General features: G+C 48.9%; 1 protein-coding gene across 2 annotated transcripts in view; it reads left to right on the forward strand.

Moving 5' to 3' along the window:
• The first annotated feature begins 3,958 nt into the window (after window positions 1-3,958).
• Window positions 3,959-19,723, forward strand: part of Peli2 (pellino E3 ubiquitin protein ligase family member 2) — a 158,284-nt gene continuing 142,519 nt past the window's right edge. Inside the window, exons 1-3 of one of the 2 annotated variants that reach the window (XM_023703104.1) lie at window positions 3,959-3,977; window positions 4,616-4,651; window positions 5,209-5,314. In XM_023703104.1, coding sequence (XP_023558872.1) covers window positions 5,265-5,314 — 50 coding nt within the window. In that variant the 5' untranslated portion in view covers window positions 3,959-3,977; window positions 4,616-4,651; window positions 5,209-5,264. Of the gene's footprint in view, window positions 3,978-4,615; window positions 4,652-5,035; window positions 5,315-19,723 lie in introns of those variants that run through there. The other variant, XM_023703103.1, reaches the window with a different exon arrangement.

Raw genomic sequence — 19,723 nt, forward strand, 5'->3', positions numbered from 1 at the left:
TTAAAGCAGCTTCCAGTTCTCTGTGCTTTTTCTGTTGTGCCCTTGGGATTTTGGCCTCCTTGCTCCTCCCTGTGGTTGTAATAATGAACCTTAAAATACACCCTGATATGCTGGCTTTTCTCATGCCCCACTCTAACTTGGGCCCTAATATGTCAAACACTAGTTATCTTCTATAGACCAAAGGTTCTTTGAATTCTTTTAAAAGCACAAGACCGAATCCTCACCATCCTCTGTAGGTGGGGTGACGAGCTCCGATATGATTGTGTGGACAGACTGGCTGGTTCTTTAGGCTATTAAGGGTTCTGATGTTACTGGCTGTGGGTTGCTATATTTTCCTTTACTAACTTTAGCCTTGTTTGGAGTGTGTGGCTGTCCCTGTGGCTTTGTGGCTTCTGGCTTTCTGGCTTTCTGAGATTTATTTGTTTCTTGCTTTAACATACCAAGACTGAAACCTTTATTAGGACGTTTCATTTTTGGATGTATTTCATCATGTGACTGGTATTTAGGGATGCCTTGTATGAACAAGAATAAAACAGGCGAGCGTGTTTTATCCAAAAGATAAAATAGGCACAAATGACCGATGCAAAATAGGATGATGAAGCAGTTGTCCAGTTGCCACATTTGGGGGGCTGATGTGGTCATACTTGGGGTTCCTGAGAGGCCTCCCTGCTTTTGAATGGTGATAATGACTACCAATGGGTGTCACTGCTATGGGGAGAAATAACTGAAAAGGAACTTCAAAGGTTTTGATTTAACTAAACATTTCTCCTGGGGTGCACAAACATCGATTTTGTGAAAAGAAGTGTGGAATGATTCAGCTGTTAATTCTTCCTGAACTTACTATTACCTTTCTCGTTTGGAAAATCAAGTAGTAAGCACAGAAGGTGCTTTGTGTCTCTTAACTTTTTCTAAATCAGCTGTTCTCGGGCACCGTCTCTACCTCACACATGGGCTTATTGGTCTTGAGGTGCGTGCCCAGTAATTTATGGCAAGTAATAAAGGGTGGATCTTTCAAATGATTCACTGATGTCCCTTTAATAATGCCATTTTTTCTGGCACATGCACTCTGATTTGTGGTCTCCAGTGGGAGAGAAGGGAGTGGGGCCACGTACCAGGAAAGCCAGGGGTTTATCCATTCAGCAGGTGTTTACTGGGTGCTTGCTCTTCCAGGCCTGCACGGGGCAGGCAGTTTCCCTGCGCAGGCCAGTTGCTGGACACAGCGGAGTCTCAGTTCATGAACTTAAGTCTGTCCACAGTTCTGGTTGTGACCGAATACACACTTGCAGTTCAGCGACAGCCGGAATTGTGGACTAACTTCTGCAATGAGAATCATGGAAAGCATTAAATTTGTAGACCCAGGTACCATATGCTCTTGTCATGGGCCTTGTAAACAAGCTCTGCTGATGCACAGCTCCTTGTGTCCAGGTACTGAGCATCTGCTGACACCTGTGAGTTGGCTTAGGATGCTTGGCACTGAGGGATGCGCAAAGACAGGTACTGCCCTGCCCCCACAGAGCTGGGTGGGGACCACAGTACTGGTGGCAGGGTCACCTCAGCCATGCTGGGCTTTGTAGGGGACAGCCTAGATGCAAATGAGGGCAAGGGCTCCCTACAAAGGAGATACAGTACAAAGGATGCTTATCCTGGAGATGAGTGTGGCAGGGGCTCCGCTGAGGACCAGGGACTGTCCCTGGTGTCTGGCAAAGAGCAGAGAAGTTAAATGGAGTCACACAGAGCTGGCATGGGGCAGTCCTGAGGGGCTTCTGAGTTACCGGAAGGGTTTCAGACTGAACTCTAAGGGTAGAGGAGACTGCTCCACGTTTTCAGAAGTGAGAGCGACCTGGACAAAACTCTCAGGCAAGAGGACACCACAGAGGTGGGAAGGATGAGCTAGAGGCTGCCAGTTACCACTAAGGAAAAGGGAAGGGGAGCTGGGAGGGCAGCTTGGTGCCTTGGTCCTGGGAGCCCCCCACTCTATGATCTGCTTTGCTCAGCTCTAAAGGGGCTGGCTGGGGAATTATCGAGGCCCAGCAGTGGCCCTTGTAAAGCTGCCTGCCCTGGTAAAGCTCACCTTTCAGTGTCCTAGAGGGAGGTGGCAAGCAGTTGGGTGGGAAAAGGAGACCTGCAGGGGTGCTGGGAGGAAAAGGCAGGAGGACAGAGGCAGAGGTGGAGCAGGCAGGGGTCCCTGGAAGAATGGTGGGGGTGAGGAGCTCTGGAAGGGAGTGGGGCCTTTGAGTAGAAGAATCAGGAAAAGCTTTGCTGAGAAAACAATTCTGTCCTTTGAGAGCACTCACCCGTTTTCTGTTTGTTGGGGTTGATGTTTTTGTTTGTGCAGTACTGGGGAGGGCACCCAGGGTCCCAGTCTGACTAGCCAGATGCTGTGTATCCAGCCCTCCTCTTGCAGGTTTTGTTTTCTGCTAAAAGCAACCCAGGGCAAGTTCTGCTCTTCCAGCCAAAAGCTTCTGAGTACTGCATTATTTAAGAAAACAAGGTGTATGAGTGGCTTACCAGAGGGGAAACAGAAGTTGCAGACACACACAAGGGCATGTACTTGGGGGTCCCTGGACACAAACGTGCTGTGTCCCCTGGCACTGGCCATGTACCCAGAGTGATGTGCATCTGCCATATTCCTCGAACCTTGCCATGGAGGGTAGGGACTCCAGCTCCGGGCCCATGGAGTGTCGGGCACACTTCCTGGGACACAGTTGGTGCTCACTCTATGCAGGGGAATTTTAGGGTGTCCCTGCAGCACCCCATTCCACACAGAAGTGTTGCCAGGTCAGTGGTCACTTCTTGGTCTGCAGGAGCCATGCTGTGTACTGTCTGGCCTGCCCTGTGACAGTGACATCAGCTGTCTCAACCCCAACTTAGATTGTTCTTCTTGTTAGTCTCAGAGCAGGCCTCTTGTCACCTGCAGAAGGTTCTGTCTCGAGGGAGGCAGGCCATCTGTGCTGCTCCCACCAGCTGTGTTTAGAAGTACTGCAAGGCTGTCATGGTGCGGAGAGGCTGGGGCCATTAATGCGTGGTGTGACGGCTGGAAATACTGCGGCATGCGTGCCTCCCGATGACAGAGCTGTTACAGGTGTACCAGGGGCGCGTTCAGCAGCAGGTTTAAATCTTGGTGAGGTATTTTCCCCCAGCCATCCACGTAATGCTTCTCACTCTCACAGGCTTAACTCTGCTTGTTCCCTGGTTTTCTGCTCATGCAGAATCTGTTTCTAGGGTGAGATATCTTTTTTTTTTTTTTTTTTTTTTTCATGCTCTGGGCTTCCATTATGATTAGCGCCAGTTTGACAAAATCTAGCCACTGCGGGCAGTTGCTTGGTCAGCACCTGGGCTGTCTGTAGGAAACCCGGTGTTTAATGTTCTCACGCACCTGAGAGGAGCCCTACCCATCTCCTTCCCCATCCTCCTGGCCTTGCTAGGTTCTGTTTCCTGCTCCTCCTTGTAATTACTGGGATGTAATCAGAACCTTGATTGGTGTGCAGGTAGGTTTTCCTGGAGTGACTGGTCGATTACTTCAGGGTCTTTTCTGGCTTGCGGACACAGTCCTTGCACTTCTGAGGTGGTTTCTCACAGACTGTGCCTGAACCGTTTCTGCTTAACAGCACTCACTTGTTTGATCCTTTGAAGCTTCATGTGAAAGGACTGTACTAAACAGCTAATTACTGAGGCGCTTTGCCTGGTTGGGCCCGCGGCTGGCCTGCAATCCAGAGCTGGGGAGCTCAGGCTCGGGTTCCCCTTCATTCTTCCTTCTCTGCAGGTGTGCACTGGGGTTGAGGTCCTTGAGTTCCTTCCGTGATGGCTGTGATGGCTTTGGCCAGTCCTGTGACTTCTGAGTGCTGCTGAGCAAAGCCCCTTGGTTCTGAGCTCTACCTTCATTTGCTGAGGCTGCGGTAACTGGCAGTACAGACAGGAGGCAGCACCAGCAGAACCCTTGCTCTCCCCTTTCTCCGGGCTGAAAGTCCCAGATAGAGGTGTAGTAGCTTGGATGCCCTAATGCCCCTGGCCTGGTGTGACAGCGGAGCACCTGGACACTGTGCGTGCATGTGCAATCCCCCCTCCACCTCTGGTGACTCCTCCTCTGCTACCCGTCAGGCTCCTCATTTGGCCAAGTTCCGTCTCCAAATACTCTGGCACGTTCTGAGGCTGTCTGGGTGTTAGCACTTCCCCATAATGAATCGTGGGGGGCACAGTTCAGACCATAAAGTCCTTTCAGATGACGGCCGCCACGTAGACGTCTGAGTGCTGTGCGCAAGAGAGTTTCTCGGGGAGATGAGAGATTCTAAAGGGGAAGAAAAGGCCCCCAGCCCCTGATGCCTCACCCACTCCAGCTAGGCAGCAGGGACAGCAGAGACGCCATCCTGGCCCTTGTGCCTGTCAGGCTGCCGGCCCAGGCCTCACCAAGCATGGTGAGCTCTTTCTTGTCTGCCCACACGGCAGTCACTAGCAAGGTCATGGCAGTCGTTTTAAACCACTACACTTCCAGGTTTATTAGCACAGCAGCAGGCCACTGGAGTGCCTGCTTTGCAAGTGCTGCTTTAGTTGTCAGATCTGACAGCTCAGAGGCTGAAATGGCTTCATTGACTTTTTGTTGTTTTCTTGTTTCCTTTAGGTGATTATTTTAATAAGCATAATTTCAGGCTTTTGGGTGAGTTATTCTCAATGTTAATTTTGTTATGGCTTGAAAATCTTGACTAACAAAGCATTTGTGGAATAACTTCATCAATGTAAAGCGTCTGCGTGTTGCTTTGCATTCGTTAACCTCGGTGCTATCAGCCCAGCTGAGCTGAGAGCTCTGCTTCTGGCAGCCTCCCACATAAGCAGCTTTCGCAAGGCAGGCTAAGTGCATGCCACAGACTGCAGGCCGTTAGAGGTCACCTGATGTGAAATAATAGAAGCGGTAGAGACTTGAGTAGAGGAAGTGATCTGCACCAGGGTCCTGCAGGCCCGGAGCACAGCAGACCAGAGATTGCTTTAACCCTGCAGCCCAGTGGTTAAAGGAGAGACTGTGAAGCCCTTCTGCGGCAGCTGTTCCGTCTGCTGCTGTGGGTGTGGAGTGCAGCCTGGTTCCTGAGGCGCTTTGCAAGTCTCCAGCACACCGTGGAGGATGTGCCTGGCAGGTCAGAAGCCGGTGGTGATGAAGGATGCTGCTGGAGGCATGGTTTGGGGGGCTGGGTACTCAACCACACCCCCCGCTCTGCCCAGCGCTCTGTCCTCGGGACCTGCAGGCACGGGAGCCACCAGCTGCTCCTCTAAGCTGGATGTGTGTCCCATGGAGAGAAGAGTCAGGACTCCTCTTGTCATCACTGAGGTAAATGTGACTGCTAACATTTCCCCAAGCTCTTTTGAGGAATTCTAACATTTTCCACTTTTAATTACAGGGACTGAAAAAGAGAAAACCCAAACTTATGCACTTGAAATGGATCAACTAAGTGTTAGGGGATTTGAATTTCTAAATAGTGTGTTTCTTAAAGAGAAATAGTGTTTTCTTTCTTCTACAGAAACAGTTTTTCTGTAGTTTTTAAAACAGAACTATAGCTGGAGATGTAGCTCGGTAGCACAGTGCCTGCCTGGCAATCACAAGGTAGCCAGTTTGATTCCTGTTACCAGAAAACAAGACCAAACCTTAGAGCTATAGTAAGACTTTGGAGATTGTCCATAAAATTTCACCTGTTCCACCGGGGTATTTTTAATGGGAAGTAGGACCGTTATGCACACAGAAATTGAGCATTACCAAACACACATGAAACACTGTCCTCCATATGTGATGCTTCGGTCAGCTCTTTGATGATGAGGGTTTCACTTAGAGGAGCAGAAGTGCTAGGACTCCTGTCACCTAAGGAAATGCAAAGTAAGACCTCAGCTGCTGCGCAGAGCAGCTGTGACTGGAGGGAGCTGTGATTCTGGGATCGCCGTGTGCTGTGTGCCAGTTAAGGTAGGTCTCATTGGTCGAGAATCAAGTTTCATTTGGGCGGTGGGGCTGCAGCTTGGTGAGTGTGGTCTTAGCACATGCTCTGTGTTGGTGGCAGAGCTTCGTAGAAGGCCTGAGTCTTCAGCTTGCTTCCTTCATTGCAGGCACAGTCCTACTGGGGAGGTTGCCTAGGGCGTGCGTGGCCAGGTGGCCTTTCAGATGAGTTTTGAAGGGTGATCTGGATTTGTACAGGAGAGTAGCACTGAAGACACAGGCATGTGGTCAAAGCCTGAAGTGCTTGGGGAAGGAGACCGTAGGAAAGTGAGGTCAGAGCTGCCATCAGCTGCTCAGCAGGTTGTGCGTGGCATGGTGGATAATGACAGAGAGAGCCCTGGCCACATGGAACTTGTGGTCTATTGGCTGACAAAGACAATTTGAACATGGCAAGGTGCTGTAGGGCTTTATGAGAGACACTGCAGGGAGGCTGACATTTGTTTTCTGGGAGGGAAGGATCCCTTGTAAACTGAGGTAGGGAGTGTGTTAAGCAGGCAGAAGAGAGAGGCGCCCTCCCTCTGGGGGGTGCTGGGAGACAAGCATTGTGTTTGGAAATCCTGGGGCGGTGAGAGGGCAGGAGGGTGAGCCCTGAAAGGACACTGTGGAAGAGCTCCTCGTGTGCTGCTGGGCGTACTCATTCCGGCGACCTAGCTGGAGCAGAGTCAGGTGTTCCCAGGACCGGATAGAACTGCCTTTTGTAGGCCTCTTCCCCACCCCATCTCCCTGCCAAAGTACAGTCCAGTCCTACTCGGTGTGAAGGTCTGGATTAAACTCATGGGGTCAAAGTCATCATTTGGTGACCTAGTGGTTTATTTTCAGAGTTTGGGCAGCACCCAGTGAATTTTGGGGGACTTTGACCCCACAGGCTGAGCAGCGAGGGACCAGAGAAGTCTTTCCTTCCTGCACTCAGCCATTGTGCCCTAAGCCTGGCCTCCCCTCAGGTCCCAGCAGTTCCGCTGTTCTGCGCCTGTCCGAAGGAAGCAGCCATGGGCCTCCTTTCTCTGTGTCCAGGACAGCTGGGTGGCACTGTCAGGGTAACTGCAGAAAGACAGCTCTCTTCCGGGCCACCCTTGCAGTCTGGGTGGTCTATTTCCTGGGCTCCAGTCTCCACGACCTTGGCCATTTCTTGCTGAATGGTACTGTGACCAGGTAGTTCCTTTAGGAATAGCTTACTGATTAAACATGTTCTAGGTCCTTCTTGCCTTGAGCAAAGAATTAAAGATGACAAGCCAAAAACAGTGCCAAAAGTGTGTTTGAAAAGTGAAGTAGAGAAGACACACGTTGGGCCGCTGGGAGGCTTCCAGCAGCAGACCCCTGGTAGCGCCCTGTTTCTTTTACGCCGTCTCCATCTCATGGGGACCTACGAGAAACTTTATGTACAGGGAATTACTCAGTACAGTCCAATGCTGGTCCCTCATATTTCTGAGCCAACTTTGACATGCCCTACCTCCTGTGTCAGCACCAGCAGTAGTGTCAGACTGGTGAACCTGTGGTCCCACCCCCAGACCAGCTCCTCCTACGGTGTCATTGAGTACCTTTGTGTTCTGTGATGGCAAGTAGGGGGCTGCTGCCCTGCTTGCCTCTCCTGCCTGGCCCGGGCTCCCCAGCTCTTCCTCTGCCCCGTACTTCTGTGCTGCAGAGGAGCTTCCAGGTCAGAAACTAAGCTTGCTGTCACCGCTAAGGAGGAGTTATCAGAATCTGGACCGTTTTCTGTTTCTTCACTTCTCTTTTCCCCATGGTGATGGAGCGGAAGTTCTGGCTTCCCCTGCTGGCTCCATCTGGCCTGGTTGTCTCTAACCCCTTGGGGGACTTCCCAGAGGTTGGCTCATGGGTCCTGAAGGTTGCACCTGTCCTTCCTGGTGTCCTGCTCCATGCTGGGTCCTGTGCAGAGTGCTGCTTCTGCTGGCCTTGGAACTGATGAAAGGGAGAGGGGCTGTTCCTGGTCATGGGCAGATGAGGAAACAGTCATGGCGTGGGAGCAGCCTGTCGAGGTTCACTAGGCTAGTACAGGGCAGAGCTGTAATTTGAACTTGCACTTTTCTGATACCAACATGGTTATTCTTTTTTAAAAAATGTATTTAGGACAGGGTCTGCAGCGTCACACCACATAGATAGGACTTGTAGTGATGCATAGGTCAGGATTCAAAGTTTCCCAGGCACCTTGCCCCAAACACTCTTCCTCTTGGTTTCCCGGGCACCCTGCCCCCAAACTCCCTCCTCCTTGGCCACATGCAGAGCCAAACCCAAAACCACAGAACAGGTCCACCTGACTTTGACCTGGGCAAGCAACCACGAAATTCTGCTTTGTTAACATTAAAGGTCCCCCCACAGACCAGGAAGCCTGCCAAGATTAGCTCTCCCTCAACTGTTCTAGCCTGCGTCACCCTCCTTCAAAGATCCTATAAAGTCTCCTATCCCCCTTTATTTGCTGCTGTCTTGGTCTGTTAGACAACCAGCCTGCTTGATGTTCCCAATAAATCTACTCGCATCAGAATGCCTGGTCTGGTTGATTGCGTGGGTTCATACCTAACAGTGATCCTCCTGTTTTCAGCCTCCCAAGTGCTGGGATTATAGGCCCGCACCACCACACGCAGTAGCAGTTGAGTGCGCCTGGGGCAGGGCCAGCATGGCACACCAGGGATGCACACCAGGAATCCACAACAGGGATCGAACCCCAGCCGCAGGCACTTAAGTCTGCTGAGCCATCTGGCCAGCCCCAACATGGTTATTCTAAAGTCACACCTTTATCTCATGGGTTCAGCAGAAGTTTTACACCGTTTTGTTGCATCTTTTAGCCAAACTCTTGCATATTGGATGTTCTCATTAAACATGAACACAAAACTTTACTCTTTTCATGAAATTACCAGCAAGGATAAATATTTTTTTTTTTTTTAACGTTTGTAACTTAGATGAGCTTTTTGAGGAAAAAATACTGCTTTTCCTCCTATGTATTACATTCTTAGTATGTTTTCAAACATCAAATGCATGATTTTTGTGAAAGAAAAACTGTTTCTTGTCCTGCCTGCCTTTCTGTTTACCTGAGTGTGTTACAGTTGAGTTCATCCTCCAAGAAGTCCTGCCTTGGTCATTCTCTAGTTTCCAGGACAGTCCATTGTGTTATCTTCCTTCCTCCGGAGCGGCCGAATGATCCTGCAGTTGTGCTCATACCCTTGTGATGGGTCTTTGTCCCGTGCTCCTGTTGGCGTCTGGAGGCCCGTGGTTGCATTTGGTTTATGTACAGCTTGCAAGAGGAGCGCTGGGCGCTTCCCCCTGCAGTAAAGCTCAGCATGTGCCTGGAGTCCAGAGCCACCGCGTGTTGGGATTTCTTCACAACCTTGATCTTCCTGTTGGTGTGCAGGAAGGGAATTGCTCTTCCCAGCTAGTCGCTTCCCAACAGTACCGAGTACAACGCGGCCCAGTGAAGGCACAGGCAGCAGCGGGCCAAGAAAACGGCCTTGCGTGTGCTTCTCCCGAGTGTCGACTGGAACCAGATGCGGCCTCTCAGCTTTTGGCGCAGGTCGGGTGCCTCAGATCCTCCTGAAAGCGCGCACAGCTTTGGGCTCCCTCCCTGTGATGCGTGTGAGCCTTTTCAGTGGCGTGGTGTGTGTGACCCAGGGATTCAGAAAGCCATTCTTTGCAGACGAGCTCCTTGCGCTAGCAGATGGTGGAATACCAGAGCACAGGCGCTGTCTTGATGCCAGTGTTCTGCGGGGGAGGCAGAGGCCGAGTCCTGGCAGCACTGCAGGGGAGTAATTCAATCAGCAGATTCTGATAATGTAATAAACTACACGGGGTGAAACTTGAGTGGTTCACACACACCAGAACGCCCTTCAATTGGATTATTGTCTCATAGCAGTGTCTGTTCTTGTACTGCTGCTTTAAATATTAAAAGACAATGAAAGTCACTTTCTCCCACTGAAGCACGACAAAAGACACACACATCTCTGCCACTTTGTAATTTGGGTTGCACCTCTGTGACCGACCAAGCTCCTCGTTTAGGTTTGTGAGTGGGGGACGAGGAATGCGCAGACTCTGCTGTGATTGCGTGGAGACCGGTGCCCCGCCGGCTGTCCTGACCTGCGAGGAGGAGGGGAGCCCGGCTGCTGGGTGGGGCCTGGGAGCGGCGCCTCAGGGAGGGGTTTGGGGCTCCGGTCTCCAATTCAAAAGCTCTGACACACCTGCCTCTCCAGGGTGCATGTGAGACTGGAGATGCCGATGAGGCCTTGTCATTGTCACTGATAATGTAAGGTAAAGATCACAGGGGTGTCTGTCTTGAGCTCTGGAATCAGGTGCTAGGATCACAGAGGCTTCCTGTGGACAGACACCGCAGCCAAGGAGGGGTGGACGGCAGCACTGCTGCCGGAGCCCACGAAGCCACCCCAGCGAGGCTGTGTGCACACATATCCGGTGTCCCTCTTCCTCTTCGTCACAGGAGGCCTCCGTGTTTCCTGTTGCCTGCATGAGATCCACCAGGGACATCTGGCTTCCTCCCTTGGGGGGTGGGGGATTTCTGTGGCACTTGAAACTCAGCCTTGTGGCTCTTTCTATGGTCTTCCCGGGACGTCCTCTCCCCTGAAGCTCTTACTGTGATGGTGGCTGCTAAGTCCATCTTTGATTTCCTGAGAAATTGTTTTGTCTCGGTTTCTCTTAGGCTGAGTCAGTTTTAAGTTATATATGATGGAGTCTTACAACCTTTCAGTGTTAGCACGAATTACTATTTGGTTTATTTACAGCTTACTATTTCTTCACTGATTGGAAAAAAAAAACTTTGAGAGAGATTTGTATTCAGGTGATATGCTATTAGCTTAAAAAGCTGTATATTAGAAGAATAGATAAAGAATATGAACAAAAATTTATGAAGAGGGAAGAATCTACTATTTTCATCTTTTGCATTTGATTTTAGTTATGATCTGTAATGCTTTTTTTTATGTATTTGGTACAGGGTCTACGGGGTATTCAGGGTCTCACTGTACAGATCAGACTCGTAGTGATCCTCCTGTTTTCAGCCTCCCAAGCACTGGGATTACAGACTCACGCCACTATGCCCAGTCTCATTTGCCATCTTAGTGTGTCCCGGGGGTGGGTCTGGCGCAGCATGCCACACCAGGATTGAATCCCAACCGCTGTGCTGTGCATAAGCAGGCACTGTAGTCCGCTGAGCTATCTGGCCAGTTCTCGTAAGCTTTTTTTACATTAACACTTGTATACTCCACTCTATATGTTGTAGATGTCTTGTTTTTTTAGTAGCAGCTGACTGAGCTTTATATTTAGGGAATTCAATTAATGCTAACAAACATTCAGAATAAGCCAAATGTATTTTTCTCACTCAAAGCACGGATGTATTAATGAGTGACTTAACACAAATTCTTCTTTGGGGCTGGCGTAAGGAGCTGCCGGGTGATTTCCAAGGTGTCTGTCTTTTCAGCAGGGCGCAGTGGGGGAGGCTGTGCCTGCCCTGCGCGCAGACTGTACAAGCATGTGTGAAGAGTGTGGCCTTAGGGAATCGGGTTAGGTGCTGGGAGGAAAGGACACCTCAGGGTGGTAAACTCTCGGCTCAGCGTAGCTCACTTCCCGGCCTGGCTGTGCCCCCAGCCGTGAACACCCCATGAAGCAGAACCGTCTTCTCCCCTCCGATGTTTGGGGGCACGGCTCCCTCGGCTCCAGCTCTCCCTCCTGGCATCCCGCTCACACGTCAGGATGGAGATCAGCGTGACCCACTTTGGGACTGCCTTCCAGCCAGCCAGGAGCAGGGGTTTCTAGTGAGGTTTCTGGGCATGGTGACACTCCCCCCGCCACAGAGCCCCCTTGGGCAGGACCTGCCCCCCGTACCCCTGCGGTGTCTAGGCACTGGCACCGCTGTCATCCAGCAGCCGTGGTCAGAACTATGGAAAGCCCTGTGGGGTGGCCTTCTGCTGTGGCCAATCTCTCCCCCTTTTCCCTGCTCTGGTTTCTAAAAATGCATTATTTATTCTGAAGGGGGCATGGAGTTTATTTCTGTTTCTCTAATCGTCCTTGTAAAGGTTTAGTTGTGTTTGGTACTCCCGAGGCAAGGTGACTGAGCACCGGTGCTGGCTGGAAATGGAGCATGGGCCCTGCAGGGAGATGGCGAAGAATTAGAAATCTTCTTGGTGTGAAGAAGAAAGGGTTAAAGCAGATGGATCCAGGGTGCGACCTGAACCTGACATCATTTCAGCTTTTGGCTTCAAATGATTTTTCTTAGTACGTGGTATTAAAAATCTCAGAAAACTAAACAAACCTAGCCATATTGTGACAGTGATAAATCTTTATATTTACTCAAAATTAGTTGCTCTGGTTTCTTATCTTTTCCCTCTGAAACCACAGATAGCTGCTTTTTTTTCTGTTATTTTTTCCTGATGCTTATCGCGGTGGTTTTTGCCTTTGTATGCTGGTGGGGTGCCCGTGCGCATGCTTTTGCTCCTGTCGCCTGCGGCTCCTCTCCTGTGACTCCTAGGAGCCTTTATGCTTCCAGTGTGTGCATGACGTCTACTCTTCAGCTGGTTCTTACAAAGTTTTGCTCCTGTCCTTACAAGCATTCTTGCTGCTGGGTTCACTTTTCTATAGTACGGTGCCGAGTGCAAATTGTCACATGGTGGAAGCGAGACAGCTGGGTTGACCTGAAAGCCAACTTGAGCTTATTTTTTACTCTTTCCTTTCTTTTCTTAATTGTTGTGAGGAACTAGAAATCTTGTCATTAAACACTGTTGCTTTTCCCTGGAGAGAGAAAGAAGTGTAGTGGGAGCAGCCATCCCTCATCTCTTTCTCTGCTCTGCCCCCGAGCCCCTGGCCTCCGTGCTTGTAGAATTCTCCAGTGACTATTCATCTCCTTTCTCTGTTCCCTCTCCAGGTCTGATAGGGACCATAATAAACGGTGAAATGTCTAAATTTCAGATTATTCATGGGATTTGTAAGACATAAAAAAGGAAATGTGACATTCTAAAAATTATAGACATTGGAGGGCGCTGTAGTGGCCTAGATCATCGTGAGTTGAGGACCTTGTCCTGAAGGACCCCAAAGCTGCAGTCTAAGTGTGAAACGTGAGATAGATGCGTGAGCAAGGCACGCAGGGAAGGGGCAGCAGGGACGGGGCAGTGTACGCAGACCTTCGGGGGCAGCTGCAGGGCACATGACTGTGAACTGTGGTTTTGTAAAGTAGCTTTAATGAATTTGTTCATTTAGTTTTGATCAGATTATATAAGACTGTTACAGTGAGTATCTGGCTGATTATTTTTGCTTTAGATTTTCATTTAGATTTAGATTTTCATTCTGGTATATGAAGGGCACATGTGATCCATAAAAATGATTCAGAAGCTGCAGATTTTTTTCTAGAATGTAAAGTAATGCAAAGGGCTGGTAGCCTAGAGATTTGGGGGGCACGGTGGTGGTTGATGAGTTAATTTCTTACCACAAATCTCTCTCTAAAGTGAGATTTCTCTAAGAGCTGACATTTTGGTCTTTCCGTTATCGATGTATTAGCTACACATGGTGACAGTTATTAAATTGGATACACCCTTTAATACTTCAAACTCTGGACCACTTGTTCCTCTGGGCCAAAAATAGCTAGATTTAAACAGGAAAAAAGACAAGCACCAATGGCATGGTATGCGAAATGTTTTGCTCACTAGGAAGACAGAGCTGAGTAGCCGGCCACCTGGATGGGACAAGGAGCGACGCCGCTGACCGGCATGCCATGGAGGCAGCCTGCTTGCGGCCCATGTAGGGCTTGAGGCAGTCTTTATGGCGGATTTTGCTTCTGAATTACAGCGGCTGCTGCTGTTTTTCCAGCACATTTGGAGTCCACTGGAGTCTTCCTTTGACGAGGGAGACTTTCCTCGTTGATCTTTGTGCACATGCATGGTAACTGAAAAACATTTGTAAATGTAAGAGAGGTAGAAAACTGGCACCCAATGGCATCCTTCGAAAATCCCTGTCAGACACTTAACTTCTGAAAGGTTTAGGAAGTAAAGGTCAGCCCGCGTGCAGGGAGCATTCTCCCTGTCCTCCCCTTGTGCAGTCGTGCTGAGGTCTGCTGTGCTTTTGGCTGTGCCCAGGCTCTCTGGATTTAGATGCTGTGGCTACAAAATAAATGTTTGCTGAGTCTGTCTGTGGAGCATGTAATTTGGAAGCATCGCTGTTAACCACCAGAGCATATTTTTAACCTTTCACACTGGCGGCTTCTGGTAACGCACAGGACTGTTGCAAATGAGATTAGATCAGGGTTTCAGCCTCAGAGAATGGGGCTGGACGTGAGGTGGAGACGTCAGATGTGATCTGTCATTCTCCAAGACTGTTCAGTTAGACGGACACCTTTTGTGTAAATAAGAACAAAACTAATAATTGGCCACTTAAGCCTGCTGACCCTGGTAATTATTACATCCTCTGGTGTAATTTATTGACTGTCAAGGGTTTTAATTGATGTGTGAACCACAGATTTTGTGGGACTTCTGCCAGTGATCTCACTCTGAAGTCAAATACTCATCTTTTTTCTTTTTCTTCCCTCTTCCTTTTTCTAGCTCCCTCCCTCTCCTCCCCTTTTTCACTTCCCTCCTTTTCTCCTTCTTGTAGACATGCACCCTAACATCTTCCTTCCTGGTGCACCTTGCTGATGTGCCCTTGGCAGCTGTTTTGAGTCTTATGCGGAGAAAGCCTGCAATTAGGCCATTTTTCAGCTCTTCCTTGAAAAGCCACTCATTTTCTTGTTTACTGGATGACATGTTTGGCTGGTGTTTGGTTCTACATCAAAAATGTGTGTTGGTTGTTAGCAAAGCAGTGAATTCTTACCCACGTCATGGAAACTTGTTTTCATTTCCTGACGGAACCGAAGGTGACAGTGTTGAGTTTATAAGCAGTTGAAGATGAGGTTTCTAATAGCTCTCAGAAAACGTCTCGCAGCTTAATGTAGGCATCTCCAGTAACTTTCTTTCCTTTGAAGGGAGAGGCTGTTGAATGTACCTAGTAAGACAGTTTTATTCATGTGAAATTTGAGAAGTTTCTTTCTTAGCACTTGGAATAGCTACAGAGAAAAAGGGCTCTTTGGATCATATACCATGTAATTGCTCTGTGCCTGGATTAAAGTAGAGGAAAAGAATAAAAGCCTGCGCTACCTGGAGCTTAGTGACTCATGGGGGCCTGGGCCTTGCCAGCGTGCAGACTGCTTCCCAGCTCCTTTCCAGGCTGTCCCGATGCTAGTCCTGGTCACCCTGGCGTGCTGCTGAGCGCGTGGCTTAGCTTTGATTCCCCTGCCGATGACGAGGCTCATGCACGCACACACACACAGGAGCAGTACAGAAGAGGTGGTGGTGTGTGCTTCCCCCCTTCCCCTTGAGGGTTATGGTTAGAAGTAGTTAGTGAAAGAGAAAGGACAACACAGATTCACACGTGGGGATCTAACTTTATCACGAGTTGTTTCAAAAGTAAGAGAGTGTGTGAACAAACTTGAGGATGAGTGTTTGAATTTAAGGTCTTAAATGAGTTTAAGTTGCGGATGTATGTTAAGGAGTTAAAACAAGCTGATCTTTACAGAAAAGTTTAAAAACCTTTAGAGAAGCACTGTGGCACAGAGTAGGAAATTCTCAGAAATGTACTTGATCTGGGTATTGAACTTGACATGACACAAGGGTGCCACTATGGTTCCTTGCCTGACACCTCCTCTCTACAGGATGTGGTTTCCGGGGCAGACTCGGAGGTCTTGGCTGCAGATGCCTGCGCGCCAGCTACAGCGTGCTCCCCGGGTATGCAGCGCTGGGCTTCCCCGACCACGCACCCTCCATGCCTGCCCACCACCGGTGGCTGCATCTGTGAGGGGCTCACCACAGCACCGTGCTTGGAATGCCGTTTCCTCCAAGAACTGGCTGGTTTTGTATGAAATAATTATTTCTTGTGTGAAGGAAAGAATAACTTGGGTATTCTCTGAATATTGTACATGTATTTGGGGAAAACTGCTGAGCCTTGAAACTCTTTTCACTTGGATGCTGATGTACAGTACCGTCTACATGGAGTGGCCGCCACTGTGGGATTAGCAAAGGCATTTTTCGGGGTTTGAGCATTTCTTCACTCAAGAATTTCCTGCAACTTTTTAATTAAAAGTACAGAAGGTTTAAGATTCTTTCAGAAACTGGGAAGTATTACTCAGTTATTTTCTGTAGTGTCTGTCTGCGCAGGAAAGAGACTGTCGAGCGAGCGGCAACTGCCAAAGAGGGATTATTATGTAATCGGGGATTTGGTCAATTTGAATTTGTAAGGTTCTGACTTTAGGAGCTTTGTGAAATGTCCTCTTTCGCTCATTTTTTGCAAGTTACATTTTACTGTTAGAGATGTGTGAATGATGATGAAAAACTAGAATTTAGGAGATTTGATCCAGTGAGCTCATCTTAGCATGTATTTTGTCTCCATGATTGATTGGTGGTGTAGCTAAAAGAACAAGTTCTCCATCTGTAGTCAGTCTTGTGATGGCCACTCATGCGCACAGCTCATTAGTGCCCCTGACGGTGTGAGCACAGGACCCCTTGGCACATGTCGCAGTGGTGGCCTGTCCTGTGCTGTTTTCTCAGATTTTGCTTCTTCCCTGTTGACAGTTGATGGGAAAGAATGGGGTGGCCGGAGGTTCAGGCTAGTCCTGCTGACCAGGCTGGGGGCTGTGGGCGGTTCAGCAGGGAGGAGCCCGAGTTGCAGGTCAGTGGCTGGGGGGCATTAGTTCAGGCTAGGAAGACCTCTGGACACCCTGCCTGGAGGGCGAGACACACCCGGCTGCCTGACTTTGAGGCTGCCTAGAGGTTGGGAGGAAAGGGAAACAGAAAAGCTGGAATGGGAGGACGAGGAGGGTGTGGTGGGCTGAGAACTGGGGCTCTGCTTGTGTTTGGGAGTTTCACTGTGCGGAAGCCATTGGAAAACTGATTAGTTTTTATATACAGTTGCTTATTTTCTAAGCAGAGTACCCTCTAGCTTTTTGCTTAGATCTATTAAAGTTCATTTCTTATTGAACTTTTTTTTTTTTTTTTAACCTTTGGCCCTGCTTTTATCGCTGTTTGCTTTTTCTTCCTTCTGTGGGTACATTTTTATTTTGCTTCATTGTAAAAAACCTTAGGTTTACTTTTGAGTCAAGGACTATTTTTAAAATGCTGGCAGCCTTTTATACTTCAGATTATCCCTTTCTCCCCTTCTTCCTTTTTATAGGCTTTTAAAAGCTAATTTTCTAAAAATACGATTTTGGTAACCAATGAGCCTCCTTTTGCACAACTGCGACCGTAGCCGTTTCACACACCGCACCAGGGCCCAGGCGTTCTAGTGTGCAGGCCAGTTCTTTCTTTGCAAAAGGATAGTGCGGATTCACTGCCTTTTTAAGGGAACAAGAGTAAGAGGAAGGGGTGGGATTCTGGAATGTGCAGCATGCTTATGAGCATTTCTCTGCTGTTAAAATTGGCCTTCAGAAATAAATAATTGTATGAGTGTGAAGTTTTTCTCTTTTACAGGTCTGAAGAAATGAACACGTACCTCTGTTGATTATGGCATGAATTGTGGCACCAGTGTCATTTAGAGCCTCAACCAAGTGGTCTTGGGGTTGAGAGATTTACAAAACTGATACACTCTCAAGACACTGGTTAATAACAACCTACTCTCTCCCATACTCCCCTATTAATTTAAAATGAATTAAATAGAACTGTCTATGGTTGCTTCAAATTTTACTCATTTGATTACATTTTTAGGTACAGATTAACTTGAGTTTTCAAAAGTGAAAAGCAACAATAAATACAGCACGAATATATCCTTACAATTAGGTTTTATGTGTAAGATGAGATCTAGAAGGAAAAGGATCCTCGAAGTGAAAGTTTGAAAATGACTCTTGCTTTGGAAAGAAGTTGCGTCTGAAAGGTTCTCAGCCAAGGTGGCGGCAGTCCTCCTATAGGGGGGTTCTGTCAACTTCTCCTTAGGCAACAACAGCCAGGAGTGAAAATGAAGGTTTCAAGTTAATTCTGATTTTAACTTAATGCCAGGAACCCAATAGTATTTTTACTTTGGAATTTGACTTTAACCACAAAATAGGGGGAAATTTGTTGGAAAAGGAACTGACCCGTGAGTGATCCGGGGGACAAAGGGGCCGGAACTTGGGGTCAGAGGCGCCTCCCTTCTTCCCCAGAGTTGCAGGAAGGAGGCCGAGAGCAGGGTAGACCCAGAGCTGCTTGGTTGGTGGAGTGTGTGGGTGGACGTGGGGGCTGAGGGTGGGTATCTGTCCTCTTTTCTCTGGTGTTTATTTCCTCCTCTGCTAACCGGGAAGAGCATTCACTGCTGTACGAGGTGGAGCTTTGTCTGACTGAGCTGCAAACACAGCAGCCAGCGGGGAAGCCCAGGTCGGTAGGCAGACCCAGAACTGTCCTAATAGCTGTCTCCTAGTGAGTCAGTGGAGTGGACGAGAGCGCAGCTTGTGTTAACTGACTTAAACCCCAGCAGTCACGGAATTCATGCTCAGGCCTTATTCCTTCTCGCCTTTGTGTGGTCAGGGAAGTGAGGCGCAGGAGGAGACCTTGTCACAGCAGTCCTCTGCGGTGCCCCTGCACCCCCTGTGGCCCTGTCTCAGACATGGGTGGAGGACGGGGAGGACTGGCTGCCCCCTGCCAGCTAGACACATCAACGCCTACTCGCTTCATCTGCTCCATCTTTCTGAGGTGGAATTTGACTTGAAGTTTTTAGGAGCTGAATCTTTTCATGGACTGTATTCCTGGAGTTGAAGTATTTCATGGCAAGGGAAACGTTTGTAGTGTTGGACAAAGGCACTGGCAGAGCCAAGCGCCTGCAAGGTGCTCTACAGGTGGCCATGCGGTATAGCCTCAGGGTTGTCGCAGTTCTAGAGTATTCTCCCAGGAGTGCAGACTGCTAGTCTGCTGCAGCGTGAGCTCACCATTCGTTCCTCTGGAGTGGGCTTTGAACTGCGAGGTAGCTGCAGCCCCTGAGCTGCTGGGACCGGCAGGGTCTGCACCTCACCTTTCATGTTGGCTCACTCCTTAAAGTTAAAGCAAACTGGACCTTTCATCAAACAAGTAGGTGACATGTATATTACACCTTTGTAGATCTGGAGCAAATTTGGGACATTTACCACCCGCTCTACCAGGGTTTTTCTCCTGCACCCCACTCCTTGTGGGAATTTAGTGCTTTGTAAGAAGTTTCCACCAACCGCCACACCCCATTTGCCAGTCCTTGTCCTTGGATGTATCATATTTAGTAAATTTTCAAAAAGTTAGGAATTTGGGGCACAGAAGTAGTAGCTTTCTTGGCTGGCTCGAGCTTCTTATTTGAAGTTCAGAGTACGTTTCAACTGGAGCCTTTTCTTTCCAAATAGAAAAGCAAAATCATTTTCTGCTCTGTTCCGTCCCTGAGCACTATTATTAGAAGAAGGTTACAATGAGAAATCTCAGAGTTGCTAGAAATCTGCACATACAGGAATGGCAGACAATCTACCTCCTAATTTCTTTTTACAGCGTATTATCTTTTCTTAAATAAGCTGTAATGTGTTCATTGTGGAAGATTAAAAAATGTGCAAGGGAGCTGGAGTCACATAGTGTCTCGGGTCTCAGAGGACGCTGTCGCCGTTAGGGTGAGCACTCTGGGGTCCTCAGTGCTCCTTCCCCACAGCAGCGTGGGGTCCCTTCAGGGAGGCTGAGTCCAGTTCCACCCAGTGCCTGCCTGAGTCTGAGTAGGAGTCCCTTAATGAGCGAGCAGTCCAAGCCCTTGTCCTTGCATGCACAC

Source organism: Octodon degus, unplaced genomic scaffold (genome assembly GCF_000260255.1).
Source record: "Octodon degus isolate 3935 unplaced genomic scaffold, OctDeg1.0 scaffold00007, whole genome shotgun sequence".
Lineage (NCBI taxonomy): Eukaryota > Metazoa > Chordata > Mammalia > Rodentia > Octodontidae > Octodon > Octodon degus.